The following is an 18,083-nucleotide window of genomic DNA, read 5'->3' on the forward strand; positions in this document are numbered from 1 at the left end:
AAGCGATCTTTATATAGGTCAAGCAAAAATACTTAGTCGTGTTGTCTATAGCGCATTGTGTTTGGATGTTTACACTCTCAAAACCGGAGACAAACTGAGAGGTCCGTGTTCATACCATCCTCTAGATGTGCTGTCAGTCCTGTGCCGGTTTCCCTGTGGATTTCCAACAAATAACATAGAAGAAGACAAGGAAAACGAGGCAGGCTTTCTGTCAAACTGTTGCTGGAGTCTAGAACCAACCTAGCCCATCATGGTTTTAATGACTTGTGGGACTATCATCTTTTAATTTACTGGCACTCACTGGAACCATCATATAAATCAATTCGGCTGATCGCTCCGGAAATCTTCGTAGATCATCCCATACATCGGATGCCATATCTCCGTAAAGGTGGGGGTGTAAATCTCCAATATCTTGAACCACTGTATCGTGCATCACCGTCAGTAGGTGACTCTATATTGATCAAAATGGCACTGGTTAATTCTAGATCACTCTGCAATAAAACTTATATCCTGAGGTATTTCTACACTTCTAAGTTATTGGATATTGTTTTATTTGTGACTGAGACGTGGCTATCAACCAGTGATGTAAGCCCTTTTGCTGACCTCGTTCCCTCAAACTGTAAGTTTTTTAATTCCCCCAATCTATAGGCAGGAGTGGATTTCTAGCATAATTTTTTAAAAACAACTTTAATTGCCATTGTGTGGAGTCCGAACATTTGTATAGTTTTGAACTGCACACTTTTATATAAGTCAGCATAGCCTGTGCAGTGTGAGGTGGTATATTGGCCACCCAAATCTTCTGAATTCATAGGGGTTGTAATTGTGGGGGATTTTAATATCCATGTCTGCTGTCCAGCAGACCCCCTAGTTAAAGACTTTTTTTGAATCTCATTAAATCTTTAATCTAGTCTGTAAATGGTCCCACACATGAACATGGACCTAAATTGGATACAATTTTATTTCATGGCATTTCTTTGTGTTATGTAGATGTTCATGATGCAACTTTCTCTGACTATAAACCAATAATTTTTGGGGCATCTTTTCCATGTCAGAATATTAAATCTCTAGTGCATGTCTGTACAATATACTAAATTCTAGCATTATGAACGATTTTTCTGTGGCATTTGTAAACAATCAAAATGTTACTGCCTTTGAAAACCCTTAATCATATTTGAGTCTATTTTAGATGCTGTTGCACCCTTGAATGTGAGGCATGTAAAACCTAAGGCAGAACCCTGGTTGAATGATAATACACAAGCACTTTGAAAATCTGCAGAAGAGCAAAGCGTAAATGGCAGGAGGACAGGCTCCGAGTATCATATGTAATGTTAAGAGAGTCCTTGCATACATATCAAAGTACTTTTAAAGCAGCAAAGGCAAGTATTTCTCTGAAATTATTGAGAGAAACTGTCACAGGCCTAGAGTATTATTTAATACTATTAACTATCTTATTAATACAATAATGTGATTGTGCCTGATATTTCTTGTGAAATTTTAAGGCATGTTTAATATTAGATCTCATATTCTTCCTGCTGTTATTAATCCATCTGTACATCTGTGTTTGCCTATGCTGTTTGATCATTTTGAGGTTCTTCATCTCTCTGGCTTGGTGAAAATAGTAGAACAGTTAAAGCCATCAGACTCCCCAATTGATAATGTTCCATCAAATCTAATCAAACAGGTTTTTGATATAGTTGGGCCTAGTGTTTTATCTATTAGAAATAGTTGCCTTGTATCAGGGGCTGTTTAAATATATGTTTTTCCATTGCCTTGGGTCAATCTAATAATCTTCGGCTACTCTTACATGTGGGATTCTCCAAGGATCCATTTTGGGTCCCATTTTGTTTTCATTATATATGGTTCCAATTGGGCATAAAAAAAAACACAGCATACGCTGATGACACAAAAATATAAATGCAATTAAAGTAGGTGAGTAGCTCACTAGGGCATCTTCTTGCATTTTTTAATGACCTGAAAACTTGGTTGGATGAGAATGTTTTGCATATGAATAAATCTAAAACAGAGATTAATGTGTTTCCACCCCCAAGTATGTCTCGGTTACGTATGGTAAGGAGACACCATGTCAGTGACCGATGCAAAATGGGATATTGCTTCGATAGACCAATCTACTTTAAGTGTAAACTAAACAAGCCAATGCACATTGGCATGCAATTATTGCATCCAGCTGCCGCTGATCACAGTGTGAGTATAAGAAGGCAGCAGGTGCAATGCATACCAGGTATTCGCTGAGGAGCCAAGCGACCGACGCAAAATGGGATCTACTAAAGCACCATAAGTGCTGCCCCTTCCAGTGCCCTGTGTGAGCCGCCTGCGCCCCTATTAGGTGTACGCGGGGGCTCGGAACAAGAAGTTCCACTCACCATTGTCAAAGCACTACCTCACTGGTGAGATTGGATAACACTAGGAAAACGTACCCGTTCCGCTTGGAACAGGGATGCTGCGGACGCCCCATCCTTCCTGCAGGAGGTCTCGGGGGCAAATACACCCGTTGGCTGAGTACCGAGAGAGGAATTAGTTTAAGTCTTTTTGTTTATCTTATTTCTCTTATTAGCTTAGTGACCACACTTTAGTCATGCATCTTTCTTTCTCTTGAGAGATCGCTTCTTTCTCTTGAGAGATCGCTTCTTCTTCTGTATTAACCTCTTATCTGCATACGAAGCTCACTCTTAAGCTACAGCGCCCCTAGTGGCACTTAACGGTAATAATAATAAAATACAGAAAATGAATAGAAACGAAAATGTGGCAGTAACACTCCCACCAATCTCACAACTCTTACTGTGGGATTTCTATGACTTACACTCAGTCTGACAAACTGAACATGAAAATAAACACAAACCCTTAGTCTGCTTCTAGCAAAACAATAACCTTATGAATAGGTCGTTCTAATGAGACTGTCTTAGTCACAAGTTTACTGTGCTTGTCATATGTCCTTTCACTAACCAAAAGTCGAACCTTTCTCACTTTGTTATCAGTTCCTGGATAGACATCAGTGACTTTGGCAAGCTTCCATTCATTACGTGGTGCCATGTCATCTTGTCATCGTGCCACTACATCATTTATCTTCAGATTCCTTCTGTGTACATTCCACTTCTGTCTTGGTTGCAAGTTGAGCAAATATTCTTTCCTCCAACGAATCCAAAACTCATTGGCTAAATATTGTACTCTTCTCCATCTTTTTTGAAGATACATATCTTCTTTCCTAAATTCTCCTGGAGGAGGTTGAACAATGGTTGACTTCATAGTGAGAATGTGATTGGGCGTTAATGGCTCAGGACCTGTTGGATCACTTAAATGTTCGATGGAAAGTGGCCTACTGTTGACAATCGCCATGACCTCATACAACAAGGTTCTCAAGGATGTACTGTTGAGTCTCTTTGCTGACTGGTCAAGGATGGCTGAAAGAACACTATGGATGGTCCTGATCTGTCTTTCCCATATTCCACCCATATGGCTTGCCCAAGGGGGAATCATGAGAAATTCACATCCAAGCGCTTTTACCTTCTCCTGATTAATTTCTTTCATGAGATCTGCGAGTTCTCTCTGGGCCCCAATGAAATTGGTTCCTCTATCACATCTCAGTTGATGCACATTTCCTCTTATTGCAATAAATGCTCGCAGAGCATTTAGAAATGTGTCTGTACTCAGGTCGTCTACTACTTCAATATGTATGGCTCGTGAACATAGACAGGTTAGTATGAGTCCATATCTCTTGAGCTCCTTTCGTCCATCTTTGACGTATATTGGTCCAAAGCAATCCATTCCAACATAAGTGAAAGGCGGGGTAGACTCAGTTCGTTCCACTGGCAAATCTCCCACACTTTGATGCTCCGTATTCCTTCTGTATTTGCGACATCTTACACATTTGAAGATGTATGATAAAACTGCACGGCTGCTCCCAAGAATCCACCAACCATTTGCACGCAACTCATTCATAGTCATTCCACGACCTTGATGTTGAACCTTCGTGTGAAAATGTCTGATTAGCAAAGTTGAAATATGACTGTCCTTGGGAAGTATGGCTGGATGTTTTACATGCGGGTGTAGTACAGCTTGACCCAAACGTCCACCCACTCTGAGGATTCCTTTTTCGTCCAGAAACGGACTTTGTACAGATTATGATTTGTGGTCTTGGAAACTGTTTTCTTTGATTTTAGACTCTTTATCTCTTCTGCAAAAGCTTTCTCTTGAACAATTTTGATGACAAACAGTTCTGTTTGTTTTCTTTCTTCCAAAGTTGTACTTTCTTTGATCCTTTGTATATCACCCTTGTGTTCCTTGACCTTTCTTCTCAAGATTGCAAATGCTCTTATCAATCTGGACCATTCTGAAAACTTCTCAAATCTGCTGAAAATAGTTTGCTCTTCCTTTGCATTGATGGTATACACAGAGGCTTTGCGAAGTTCTGGATCATTTTCCCTGATCTCTCCCACCTTAACATCTCTCTCAGGAATGTTCTTCTCCCAGAGAAATGCTGGCCCCTCAAACCATTCAGAGGACTTCAGTTGTTCTGCGGTTAAGCCTCGAGAAACGTAGTCTGCAGGGTTCTGCTCTGATGCGACATACGCCCATTGTTCTGGCTTTGTGCGTTACTTGATCCTTTGTATCCGATTCGCTACGAAGACTTGAATCCTTTTGGCATCATTATTTATGTAGCCGAGAACAACGGTGGAGTCTGTCCAGAAAAACTCAGCAATGTATGGGATTTCAAGTTCTGTCCTGAGTAGATCACTGACTCTAACTGCAACAACTGCTGCTGAGAGTTCGAGTTGAGGGATAGTTGTGACACTAGTAGGTGTGACTCTTGACTTGGCCATTACCAAGCAACAATGGACTTGATCTGATTGGTTAATGACTCGCAGGTAAGTACAAGCACCATATCCATTGACACTGGTGTCTGCGAAGTGATGAAGCTCGTAGCTTTTAACCTGACCAAAATCTGTAGGAACATCTTTGAATCTGCATGTTAGCTAAATTTGGAAGGTCTCTAATGCAGGATTCCCACTGGGGTTTTAAGTGCTCTGGAAGCTCGTGGTCCCACCCAACCTTATCCTTGCACATTTGCTGAAGAATCTGCTTTCCCAAGAGGACGAACGGTGCAATAAACCCCAGGGGATCGTAAATGGAGGCGACAGTAGAAAGTAAACCTCTTCTTGTAAGGGGGTTCAACTTGACTTGAACTCTGAATTTGAATGTGTCTGAAGTGACGCACCATTCAACTCCAAGAGCTCTTTCAATGCGTGGTAAACTTAAAGACAGGTCAAGGTCTTTCACTGTGGCACACTCTTCTTCTGGAATAGTGGACATAACTCTCTAACTGTTACACACAAATTTGTGGATTCTTAACTTTCCTTTGGAACAGAGCTCTCTTGAGTCTTTGAGCTGAATGGAATCATCAGCACTTCTCTTCCCTCCATTCAGGACATTGCAGAGAACCGCTGTGCATCTCGGGCCAGAAAAATCTGTAGCGACTCCTCTCACCCCCATTATGGTCTGTTTATTCTGCTGGCCTCCGGAAAGAGGTTCCGCAGCATGCGGTGTAGGACCACCAGGTTCTATAACTGTTTTTTCCCCAAGCCATCAGACTGTTGAACACTTAGAACACTTTGTTGCATTGACATTTACACTGTACTGAAACTGTGGCCTATGCAAACGAAATTTCATTCTGTACACACTTGTTGTATACTGAATGACAATAAAAGTCTGTCAAGTCAAGTCAAGTCAAATACTACTCCGATTCTTCCGGGTTTGTGTGGGTGATAGACCCCATGATGTGGGATATACCATGCAGGAGTGTTATTCAACTCTTTGTCAGGGACTCTTTCAGCATCTCCTCTTGAGATGATGTCATCCATGACGTTTGTGTAATCATTGTAATATGATTTGTCTTTCTTTAATCTCCTTTCAAGACACTTTAGGCGATGCATTGCATATATTCTATTGTCTGGTAATGTGGGTCTTTCGTCACGAAATGGTAGTGGCATCTCATAGTGGCCGCTCTCATTCTGTGTGATGTTTTCTTTGAGTTTTGTGAGAAACTTTAAATCTTCTTGTGATACAGGGTTGCCCTCAATGGCTCTTTCAGAGAAGTCTCCTTCAAGTGCTTTGATAATGTCCGAAGGGGTGATGTCCTTTACTGTTGTCCTATTGACATAGTGGACTTTGTTCTGAAGCTTTAGAGAAGGCTTAAGCTCTGGGATGACTTTCTTGACAATAATGCGATGACTAATTCCAATTGCATCTCCATAGTTCAGTCAGTGATTGGTTTGTCCAACTATACTCCAACCAAGATCGTTGCGCTGAGCGTATGGCTCGCCTTCCTTGCCTGACACAATCTCTCTCGACAGAAGAGCTTGTGAGCAGTTGTATCCGATCAACAATCCTACCTCGCAATCTTGCAAAGGTGCGATTTCTGATTGAAGGTGTTCCAGATGTGGCCAAGCTTTAGCTGTTTCATTATTTGGAATGTGAGCTTTGTTGGCTGGAATGAATTCTCGTGTGTATGTAGGAGGTAAAGTGATTCTTTTGCTTGAGTAAAGGCCACGAACTTGAAGATTTTGAAGTCTGTCAGACTGAACAACTGTAGTCTGGGAAGACATAGTAGACAGTTCTAGTTTAACAGGTTCTTGGTTTGTCTCTAGTAACTTTGCAACTTCACTGAGAACAAATGTTGTTTGCGCTTTGCGAATCCAGTAAGGCATACACAAGAACTTCTTTGTGTTTTGTGGAAGATGAAAGCCACACAGGACTGATTGCAGCTGTCTGTGTGTTATTTTTTTGACTTGCGACTCGGTTAGTCATAGCCATGGCTGTAACTTGTTCTTGAACTCGGTCGCTTTGACTTGACCTTTCGTTGCTTGGATTTGGATTAGCTATTGGTTGCCTTTGTTCTCCTTTGTCCTTAACTCTATCTTCATGAAGACAAGTCGGATGCTCTTTACTGCACCTTTCACAAATATTGCGGTTGGTACAGCTCTTCGAATGATGGCCTGGTTTGAGACAACCAAAACATAGCCTTTCTGACTTAATAAAGCTGACTCTGTCTGACACAGCCTTTCCCAGAAAACTTCTGCATTTGTGTAAACTGTGCTTAGGTTTCTTACAGAATACACATACCAGTTGTATCTTTTCTTGTGAAGTCGTCATCAGGGTTTTAACTCCAATTTCTTTCTGTTTTGTAAGCATCGGTTTGTCTGATTTGTTAGGCTCACATTGTTTAAGTGACTGTAAAGATGTAACAGGATTACAGGCTATCTTGGCTTCTCTCGATAGAAACTCAACAAACTGGCTGAAAGTGGGAAACTGATTTGTTTGTTCTTCAATTTCAATAACCTTGCGGTTCCAACTAGCAGCAAGCCAGTCTGGAAGTTTGGAAAGTATATTTTGGTTCTCATTGCAGTCATTCAAGATCTCTAATGACTTGATGTGAGCTGTAGCAGCTTCACAACTGTGCAAGAAATCTGCAAAGTCTCTTAGTTCGAAACTGTCTCTTGAGGTAATTTTGGGCCATGCATGCAGTTTGTCTCCAAAGGCTTTCGCGATTGTGAATGGATTTCCATATCTTTCATCCAGAATCTTCCAGGCAGCAGCATATGCAGATTCAGTTCCAAGCAGGAAGTATCCTTCAACCGCTCTCTTAGCCGGTCCACTCACATATCTCCGAAGGTAGAATATTGTCTGGGACATTTTTTTGGTCTATCAGCGTTTGAAATGACAGCTTCCAGTCACTGTAACTTAAGGAATCCCCAGAAAACTCAGTAGGTTCCGGAACAGGGATACGGCTAGCACTTAGTGCACTTGCTAGCACTTTAACAAGATCTGATGTACCATCACTTGTAGGAGTGGCTGCAGCTTGGGGTATGACTTGTTTAAGCAGAGATGGGAAGCTTACATGTTCAGCGTCTTTCATTTCTGTGTTAATCTTTGTTACATCGATCTTTTGCGCTTCTACTGCACTCATTTGGTCATAAACCTGCATCTTTGCTTGTGCTGCCTTTAGATCTTTGACCTTTTCCAGGTGCAGTACTTTTCTTTTCTTTTCATCAAGTGTTCTCTGCAGAGCTGCATACTCTGCTTCTTGTTGAGCCTTAAACTTTGCTTCGTCTGCTTCTCTCTGCATTCTTAATCTAATTTCTTCTGTCTCTCTTTCTAAGCGCTTTTGTCTAATCAATGTTTCTTCTACTGCTTTTTTCCTGACTTCAGCTTCTAGTCTTTCTATCTCTTGCTGTTCCGTTTCTTGTTCTTCTGCTTCTGCTGCGGCTTCTTGACGTTTTATAGAGGATCTATGTGAATGCTCAGATGAGTTCGTAGTGGTGTTGAAGGAGCTTGACTTATTGCTTACAGTTTGAAAGAGGGAGCCTGCTTCCGGCCAATCTTGTTCCTCTTTTCCTTCCAATCGGCTGGTTGCTTTATTCACGAGGAAACCTGAGATCTCCACACACAGATCTACTCTGCGACATGACTCCTGATCCGGTGGGGTGAGCTTACGTAACTCTTCATAAACTTTTATGACATCTGCACAAAGACCTCTAATATGTTTTCACTCTCTGACTTCTTCTAAGTTGTACTGATTCTTGCTGCTCACTAAGATCAGTACATTGGGTTTCTTCAGACTGCATCTGGGGTTCTGCACTATTTAGTGGTGTGTTTGGATCAGTCATTTTAACGTCTTGTCACTTGTCACTAAACAGCAATCTTTACGTTAACTAAAAGTCACCCCTGTACTGCAGGCAGTTAAAATATAAAGGCAGAATAAAATAAAAATGTAACACTGAATCTTAATGCAGTAATATGAATGTAACTTAAATTACTGTCAACTTAAATATACCCAAAACGTATTCAAATAAGAGTTATTCACATTTAAACTGTTCACATAAAATACAGAATTTTACAAATAGCCCAATAAAACAAAAGTACTGATGCTTAAACTTAGGTGCTTTAGAACTTACACTGTGGCTTAATAAAACAAAACTAGGAATAGCAAAACGTTACTTTCACTTTTCACAGTTTGATTAATCAACCATAAACTTGTGTTTTGTTTTCCATGTTTAGACAAACCCTTAACTTATGAGTGTCCACACATCTTATGGTCTTATCTTAAAGTGTTGCTCTTCAAATCATGTGCTTTGGTCCCGTGCGCGCTCCCCGCTCTGTTCACGTGCCGATCACGCTGTGGCAAGACTGCTGCTCCTTTGATCATGCCGCCTCGCCTCCACCCGCATGCAGATCAGTCCGAGTTTTCACTGTAATTCCTCCAGGTACCAACAGACACAAGTGGCTTTCTCATACTGATGGATTTATTGAATCCAGCTTAGTCAGGATCATAAACACACCGTGAAAACTAAAAGCACAGAACAAACAATAATTAGCTTAAAGAAAGAAATCTGACAGATAAAACTATTTTGACAAATACAACATACAAAACATACCTCGTTGGCTGAGTACCGAGAGAGGGATTAGTTTAAGTCTTTTTCTTCTTCTTTTTGTTTATCTTATTTATCTTATTAGCTTAGTGACCACACTTTAGTCATGCATCTTTCTTTCTCTTAAGAGATCGCTTTTTTCTCTAGAGAGATCGCTTCTTCTTCTGTATTAACCTCTTCTCTGCATACGAAGTTCACTCTTAAGCTACAGCGCCCCTAGTGGCACTTAACGGTAATAATAATAATATACAGAAAATGAATAGAAACGAAAATGTGGCAGTAACACACATATAATATACATTTAGGAGTACATGGAGAAATTTGAGGTCATAAAAACCCTCTTGGGAAGGTAGAAGTCTGCCGGGGAAACACAGGCTCTAAGGCTATACCATGGACTATACACATACGAGAACCACTTAGGTCTCAATATGGAACCCTGCCTTCCATGGTTCTCACGGATACAAAATGAAGGCCTGGCGCCGGATGTTCCGCTGCGTCCAGCTGCCAAGGGTGATGGAGGATCACAACAGGGTCTACAGTATGAACACTCTGGAGCAGTTTAATCAAGCCGACACTAACCAGGGCCTCTCAGTGCCACTACCCGTTTGAGGTGAGAACACAGGAGGATACTGGCTCTACATGAAGGCTATAGAGCCTAGTGAACGTGTTAGGGGCCGCCCAGCCTGCAGCTCTACAAATATCTGTCAGCGAGGTGCCACGAGCCACTGCCCAGGAGGATGCAACACTTCTAGTTGAGTAAGCTCACAACCTGAATGGGCAGGGCACACCCTGAGCCTTATAAGCCAGGGCTATGGCATCCACAATCCAGTGGGCCATCATTTGCTTAGAGACGACACTCCCCTTCTGCCGGCCTCCGTAACAGACGAAGAGCTGCTCTGAGGTCCTGAAGCTTTGTGTCTGGCACCTCAATGCTCGGACAGGACAGAGCAAAGCCAGGGCTGGGTCTGTCTCCTACAGGGGCAATGCTTCCAGGCCGGGGCCTCAGAATTACCTGGGAGTCAGCCGGCCCAAACTCTAGGCACAAATTGTCGACCGAAAATGCATGCAGGTCCCCTAGGCTCTTGATGGAGGCCAGTGCAAGCAAGAGCAGAGTTTTCAATGAAAGAAACTTTAGCTCAACTGAATGCAAAGGCTCGAATGGGCCCTGCTGTAGTGATTTAAGCACTAGAGTCAGGTCCCAAGAGGGTATAGAGGGGGGGGGCGGGAAGGATTTAACCTCCTGGCCCCTCTAAGGAACCTGACAATGAGGTCATGCTTACTCAAGACTTCCCATTCACGGGGTCATGGTATGCTTCAATAGCAGCAACATGGACTTTGAGGGTGGAGGGAGACAGCCTTCGCTCCAGCCCTTGCTGCAGAAAGGAAAGCACGACTGTAATCGGGCATCTTCAGGGGTTTTTGGCGAGAAGAACACCACTCGACGAACAGGTTCCACTTCAAGGCGTAAGTGTGTCTCGTAGGCGGTGCTCTTACCGAAGTGATGGTGTTCACTACCTCTTGGGGTAGGTCAACTAGAACCTCCGTCTGGGGACCAGACATGGAGTGTCCAAAGGTCTGGACGTGGGTGCCAAATGGTGCCCCATCTCTGAGTCAGTAGGTCCTTCCTCAGAGGAATTGGCCAAGGATGGGCTGTCGCAAGGAACACTAGTTCGGGGAACCAGGTCCGAGTGGGCCAATATGGCGCCACAAGACTTGCTCCTCGTCCTTCCGGACTTTGCAACGTGTCTGTGCAAGAAGGCTGACTGGAAGAAACACATACTTGCGTAGGCCCCGCGGCCAGCTGGGTGCCATGCCGAGAGTTCCTTCGGTCAGAACAACTGGCAGTGAGAGGTCAAACAGAAGCAACAGGTCTACATGAGCGGCTCTGAATCATCTCCAAATCAGCTGGACCGACAGGGGATGGAGTCACCATTCTCCAGGGAGCATTGCTTGAGACAGCTTGTCGGCTGTACGGTTGAGCAGGCCTGGAATGTGAACGGCACAAAGTGACCTCAGAACCTTCCGACTCCAAAGGAGCAGGTGGCAAGTGAGTTGTGACATGCGACGGGAGTGCAGACCACCTTGTCGGTTGATGTATGCAACGGTCGCCATGTTGTCCATTCGGACCAGCACATGCTTGCCTCATTAGAGACCTTTGAGACAGTTCAAGGCAAGGTGCACTGCTAACAACTCAAGGCAATTGATGTGCCACTGCAGCTGCGGGCCTGTCCAACCCCTAAGACTGCATGCCTGTTGTACGTGGCCCCCAAGCAAACCACAGCAAAAAGTTTCAGTGGGACCACTGTCCTGCCCTTGAACGCTTTCAAGCAGGCTAGCACCGACCACACACGTTCCTCTGTGAGGCATGCTGCCTGTTCAACCGAATTCAACTCCATACGGAGAAAAGAGGTCCTCAGCCATCAGCCAATTATCTAGATAGTTGAGAATACGAACACCCTGCTCTCTGAGGGGAACAAGAGCTGCCTCCATGACTTTCGTGAAGATACAGGGAGACAGGGACAGCCCGAAGGGCAGGACCTTGTACTGATATGCCCGTCATTCGAACACAAACCACAGAAAAGATCTGTGGCATGGAAGGATGGATACATGAAAGTACGCATCCTTCGCCCTCCGCCACCTCAGCGTGCTTGACGCCCAGACACGTGAGGCAGTGATCGTGACCATCACTAGGTAACGACCGCATCCAGAACGGCATCCTTATAAGGACGATCCGTCGTCTTTATAAAGACGTACCTGTGAAGCTCTACCCGTGAGGAAATTTGCTCTTAGGAAATGCTCTTTTGGTGCTGTGGCACACAGAGGAGATGGCCACTTGCAACACAACACAGGGTAGTGCAGCCTGAAGTGTGAAACCCACTCGACACTGGAACGACCGCCGCTGAAACGCCGTCTTGCCAACACAGGAAGCTCTCCAGAGCGTGCTGAACTCGCAGTTCACCGTAGACACAGTTGAGGTAAGCAGAACGATACTGTCGCTCGGTTTCAAAGAGAAAAGCTGGTATGCATATCACCTGCTGCCTTCTTATACTCATGCTGTGATCAGCGGCAGCTGGATGCAATAATTGCATGCCAATGTTGGACAGTGTTTTCCCTACTTCCTGTTTGCCTTCTGTAGCTAATCGTAGCTCCGTGTAGCTGTTTTTATTTTTATTTTTTTTCTCTAGAATCTTTATATTACTATCACTCTCTGTTTTTTAAAGTGATAAAATATAACTTAAATCACACCATATTTCTAATATTATCGATCAATCTTATCAGATTAATTTTTATCGTTCACATTTATTTTATATCCGTGAGTGCAGTACACCTGCAAAGCGTTAGCACTCGTTAGCTTGTCATTAGCGTTTTCATTCAAACCTATCGCTGTTTTCTTTTATTTTCTTCACTATAGACCCCCTTAGGAACAGTTTCACTGATTCTCTAATACAGGAGAGGAAGAATTGTATAAACTTGTTAAATTCTCTAAACAAACAACATGTATGTTAGACCCTCTTCCATCTAAGCTCCTAAAAGAGGTGCTTCCAGAAGTCATACATCCTCTTCTGACTATTATTAATTCCTCATTGTCATTAGGATATGTCCCCAAAATCTTCAAACTGGCTGTTATTAAGCCTCTCATCAAAAAACCACAACTTGACCCCAAAGAACTAGTTAATTATAGACCAATCTTGAATCAAAAAATGGTATATGTGAGAATTTCCAGTCAGGATTTAGACCGTATCATAGTACTGAGACTGCTCTCCTTAGAGTTACAAATTATCTACTCTTATCATCTGATCATGGGTATATCTCTCTATTAGTTTTATTGGATCTTAGTGCTGCATTTGACACAATTGCCCACAACATTCTTTTGCATAGACTTGAACGCTTTGTTGTTGGCATTAATGGAAGTGCATTAGCATGGTTTAAATCGTACTTATATGACCGCCATCAGTTCGTAGCAGTGAATGAAGATGTATAATATCGATCACAAGTGCAGAATGGAGTACCTCAAGGCTCAGTACTAGGGCCGCTACTCTTCACGCTTTATATGTTACCCTTGGGAGATATCATCAGGAAACATGGTGTTAGCTTTCACTGTTATGCTGATGATACTCAGCTCTACAGTATATTTCTTCGCGGCCCGGTGAAACACACCAATTTGAAAAACTAATGAAAAGCATAGTCGATAAAAAAAACTGGATGACGAGTACTTTCTTACTGCTAAATTCAATGGTGTTAAACAGAGGTGTTAATTATAGGACCTAAAAACTCTGCTTGTAATAACCTAGAACACTGTCTAAGACTTGATGGTTGCTCTGTCAATTCTTCGTCATCAGTTATGAACCTGATCGCAATCTTTCCTTAGAAAGCCACGTTTCTAGCATTTGTAAAACTGCATTTTTCTATCTCAAAAATATATCTAAATTACGGCATAATGTAAAATGCAGAAATGGTAATCCATGCATTTATGACCTCAAGGTTAGATTATTGTAATGCTTATTATTATTGGGTGGTTGTTCTGCATGCTTAGTAAACAATCTACAGCTAGTCCAAAATGCAGCAGCAAGAGTTCTTACTAGAACCAGGAAGTATAACCATATTAGCCTGGTCCTGCCAACACTGCACTGGCTCCCTATCAAACATCATATAGATTTTAAAATATTGCTTATTACTTATAAAGCCCTGGATGGTTTAGCACCTCAGTATTTGAATGAGCTCCTTTTACATTATAATCCTCTACATCCTCTACGTTCTCTAGATTAAAGACCCATCTCTTTAACCTGGCTTACACATAACATAATAATATGCTTTTTATATCCAAATCCGTTAAAGGATTTTTAGGCTGCATTAATTAGGTAAACCGGAACCTTGAACACTTCCCATAACACCCTATGTACTTGCTACATCATTAGAACAATGGCTTCTACGCTAATATTTGTCTGTTTCTCTCTTATTCCGAGGTCACCGTGGCCACCAGATCCAGTCTGTTAGTCCATACTTAGTATACACTTACACTATACACTTACATTATACACTTATATTTTGCACATAATTTACATGTAAATACATAACTGTTTTTTTGTAATATACCTGCCTACAATTGTCATTTGTATATTGTCATTCACTATCTACTTATTTGTATTTTTTTTATTCTTTTATTATGTGTTTTATGTTCTGTCTCTGTCATTCTGTTGTACTGCGGAGCTTCTGTCACGAAAACAAATTCCTCGTATGTGTAAACATACCTGGCAATAAAGCTCATTCTGATTCTACAGATCCCCTGTTAAGACCTTGTCTCAGAGGACCACAAGGACAAGACCACAGGAAACAGATGATTCTTCTGCACAATCTGACTTTGCTGCAGCCTGGAATTGAACTACTGGTTTCGTCTGGTTAGAGGAGAAGTGGCCCCCCAACTGAGCCTGGTTTCTCCCAAGGTTTTTTTCTCCATTCTGTCATTGATGGAGTTTCGGTTCCTTGCCGCTGTCGCCTCTGGCTTGCTTAGTTGGGGTCACTTCATCTACAGCGATATCGTTGACTTGATTGCAAATAAATGCACAGACACTATTTAACTGAACAGAGATGACATCACTGAATTCAATGATGAACTGCCTTTAACTATCATTTTGCATTACTGTTCTCCTAATGAATGTTGTTCAGTTGCTTTGACACAATGTATTTTGTTTAACACTCTGTTTTCATCTTCAGTTCTCTCTTCATAGCAGTTCAGTCAGTGTACTGTTTGAGTACATGCATTACTCCGGGATATTGGTTTGTTCGAACTCAAAGGGAGTGTCAGCCACATTAAAAAAGTTAACAGCTTAAGTCATTTGTGGATTAATGTGTATTGGAGACGCGAACCGTTTAAAACGATTCAGTTCAATTTGGTGAACTGGTTCAAAAAGATCCGGTAACATCGAATGATTCTTTAGCGAACCGGATATCACAAAGTGCTTTGTTTTGAACTCTCTCTTAAAACAGACACGGAAGAGAAGACAATGCTGAATGAAGTCGTAGTTTTTGCTATTTTTGGACCAAAATGTATTTTTGATGCTTCATAAAATTCTAACTGACCCTCTGATGTCACATGGACTACTTTGAGATGTTTTTCTTACCTTACTGGACATGGACAGTATACCGTTCACACAGCTTCAATGGGGGGACTGAAAGCTCTCAGAATAAATCTAAAATATCTTAAACTGTGTTCCAAAGATAAAGGGAGGTCTTATAGGTTTGGAACAACATGAGAGTAAGTTATTAATTACATAATTTTGCTATTTGGGTGAATTATCCCTTTAAGTATGTCGGCCCACCAGGAAAATGCCTGGTATGCCTGATTACAAATCCAGCCATGACCATGATAATGGTAACCCCACCAATAAAGTGTCAAAAAGAAAGGAGACACAAGGAGTCAGCAGTGTTTTGATTTGAGGGCGCGGACAAACGTAAAGAGAATGGCTTGGCGTGTGTCCATTGCAAGATAGTGCTGGCATACCTCAACTAGGACCCTATGATTTCTGCGATGCAAAAAACGTGGAGGGAATGGCGGAATCCAGTCAAAAAATAACAGAATTAACAGTTTAACGCAGAATGGCTTGGAATTTGCCAAATTTTTAATGGATTAATCAAAAATAGGTCATTGTACTTACATCAAATCACGATATAAACTAATATCTGTAAATATTAAGCCGGAACAATCTATTTAAATATGAATCCTGCATGTTCTGCGTGTCTCTGTTAATGAATGGAGCAGAAGCGTGAGTTCCTTTATCACACGTGTGACGCTCCGGTGATTTCAGCGTCTGCTTTCTCACTAAATAAGGAGGTGAACACATGAACAACATCTCCAGAACTGCTCTGACAGTCACTTCATGAGCATTTGACCGTTTGATTTGAGTAAAACTAGCGTCATATCACATTATAGACTGTAGTATCACATAAACAGAACTGTAAAGGTACATTAACCCGTCAAAATAAAAGTTCGGTTAAAGACTATTGTTCAGCAGAATGTACATAGCCTACCTACTACTAAAAAAAAAAAATATATATATATATATATATATTTTAATGTGCATCTCAGAAAAAGCTTTATTTAAAACACCAACTGAATGGTACTTAAATGCACTTAATTCATATGTCAACTTTATTTTTATTGTTCACAGTACAAGTACAGACAGAGAAACAATGGGTAATAATTAAATGTTTATTTTTTATATATGCATTGCATTCTAATAAAAATATATTTTTCTAAAAAAGGACATAATCCAAATGCAAATCGTGCATTACCGTTTGCATTTTCGTTTAAACGGACGCACAGTGTCTGCCAAATTTAAAATGGAAACGCAAAGTCCGTTTGCAATTTTGTTTCCCATCTCTTACGAGCTATGAGCCTGTCATATTTAAAAAGCAATATTAATTACCACATTTGCCTTTTCACTCTCTCTTCACTGTGCATGTAAACTCCCAAAACTCAAATGGAATCGCAATTCATTTTGCATTTGAATGTCCAACGTCTACACGGAAACCTGTCAATCAAGTGACAGGGGTGGGGCCATTTTATTGGGGCGTGTTTGCATTGGGAAGTGACGTCACTCACAGTGGACGGTAATAAAAGAGGCAATTGATATAATATTTAGTTTCATTTGTAATGACTGTATATATACACATTTCTCTGAACTAAGTAAACATTAATGCTGCTATTATTGTGTTTAAATAAAATTTGCAATTCCTTTTGAATAAAGTCCGCAATATCATTCCATACAATACCACATTGTGACAGAAGTGAAAAAAATTAATAAAAAAATTGTGAGAAACAAGGCTCAGTTGGGGGGTCAGTTTCCCTCTGGACAGATGAAACCCACAATAAACACAGTCAGCTGAATTAGATCAGATTTGTTTTTTTATTCCCCACGAAGTGACAGATTTATTTTATACTTGTTTTCAGAGATACAACTATAATCCAGCATTCCCGAAGTGGCAGTTACACCGACAGCTCACTGTGGCTCAATGAGGATGAGAACAGAATCCAGAGCAGTCGTCACTGTCAGGAAATGGAACAAAGGTAATTGCTAATAAACATATATGTAAGTAAGACACTGGCAAAAGCTCATAAATAGTCCTGGTGCGGGCGGCTCTATTGTGCCACCTTTTGACAATAGTGTATGTGTATGTGTGTGTGTGTGTGGGGGGGGTGTTATATCTTGGGGGGTTAGCCTTTCCTATAGTCATCAAACTGGACAATTTACATTTGTGACTTAGAAATTGTAAAGACCAAACCAACAAAAACCTGATAAAAAGAACCAAAGCATCTGTAAACTGGAAGACCTGACATCAATTTCAAGGCTTTTTTTTTTTTTTAATGATTTGAATTCAATATATTATTAAGGCTGCAAGAAGCATTTAAGGGCCCACACACCATGAGCCACCTCCACCCAGTGGCCTTAGGGAAACAGCCAACGGTGGGCAATATGCTTTAAAAGTGGTAAATATGGGAGGAATATGTCAAAGTCATTTATATGTGCAAAGCTTTTTACTGCCAGCTGGTGGTGCTATGACAATAACTAAATATTGGCATGCAGATGTCTTCAGGTCAGGACTGATAACAAACGTGAAGTTTGAGGCAGATTGTACACTGCATGT

The 18,083-nt window shown here is 41.4% G+C and overlaps 2 protein-coding genes across 3 annotated transcripts in view; one reads left to right on the top strand and one right to left on the bottom strand.

Moving 5' to 3' along the window:
• Positions 1-18,083, top strand: part of amotl1 (angiomotin like 1) — a 263,071-nt gene that overhangs the window by 237,708 nt on the left and 7,280 nt on the right. For both annotated transcript variants that reach the window (XM_026263449.1, XM_026263450.1), the window contains exon 9: positions 17,389-17,505. In XM_026263449.1, coding sequence (XP_026119234.1) covers positions 17,389-17,505 — 117 coding nt within the window. The remainder of the gene's footprint in view (positions 1-17,388; positions 17,506-18,083) is intronic.
• LOC113098398 (uncharacterized) lies at positions 2,543-10,153 on the bottom strand. Its single transcript, XM_026263451.1, has 2 exons — positions 9,447-10,153; positions 2,543-9,358 (listed from the first exon to the last, which is right to left on the bottom strand). Exon 2 carries the CDS (start codon positions 7,702-7,704, stop codon positions 6,673-6,675), a length of 1,032 nt encoding a protein of 343 aa, XP_026119236.1. The 5' UTR covers positions 7,705-9,358; positions 9,447-10,153; the 3' UTR covers positions 2,543-6,672.

This window comes from Carassius auratus, unplaced genomic scaffold, assembly GCF_003368295.1.
Source record: "Carassius auratus strain Wakin unplaced genomic scaffold, ASM336829v1 scaf_tig00216545, whole genome shotgun sequence".
In the NCBI taxonomy this organism is placed as follows: Eukaryota; Metazoa; Chordata; class Actinopteri; order Cypriniformes; family Cyprinidae; genus Carassius; species Carassius auratus.

Bases quoted from the DNA above. Each gene is read 5' to 3' on its own strand.
- LOC113098398 (XM_026263451.1), bottom strand. From the start codon at position 7,704: ATGTCCCAGACAATATTCTACCTTCGGAGATATGTGAGTGGACCGGCT.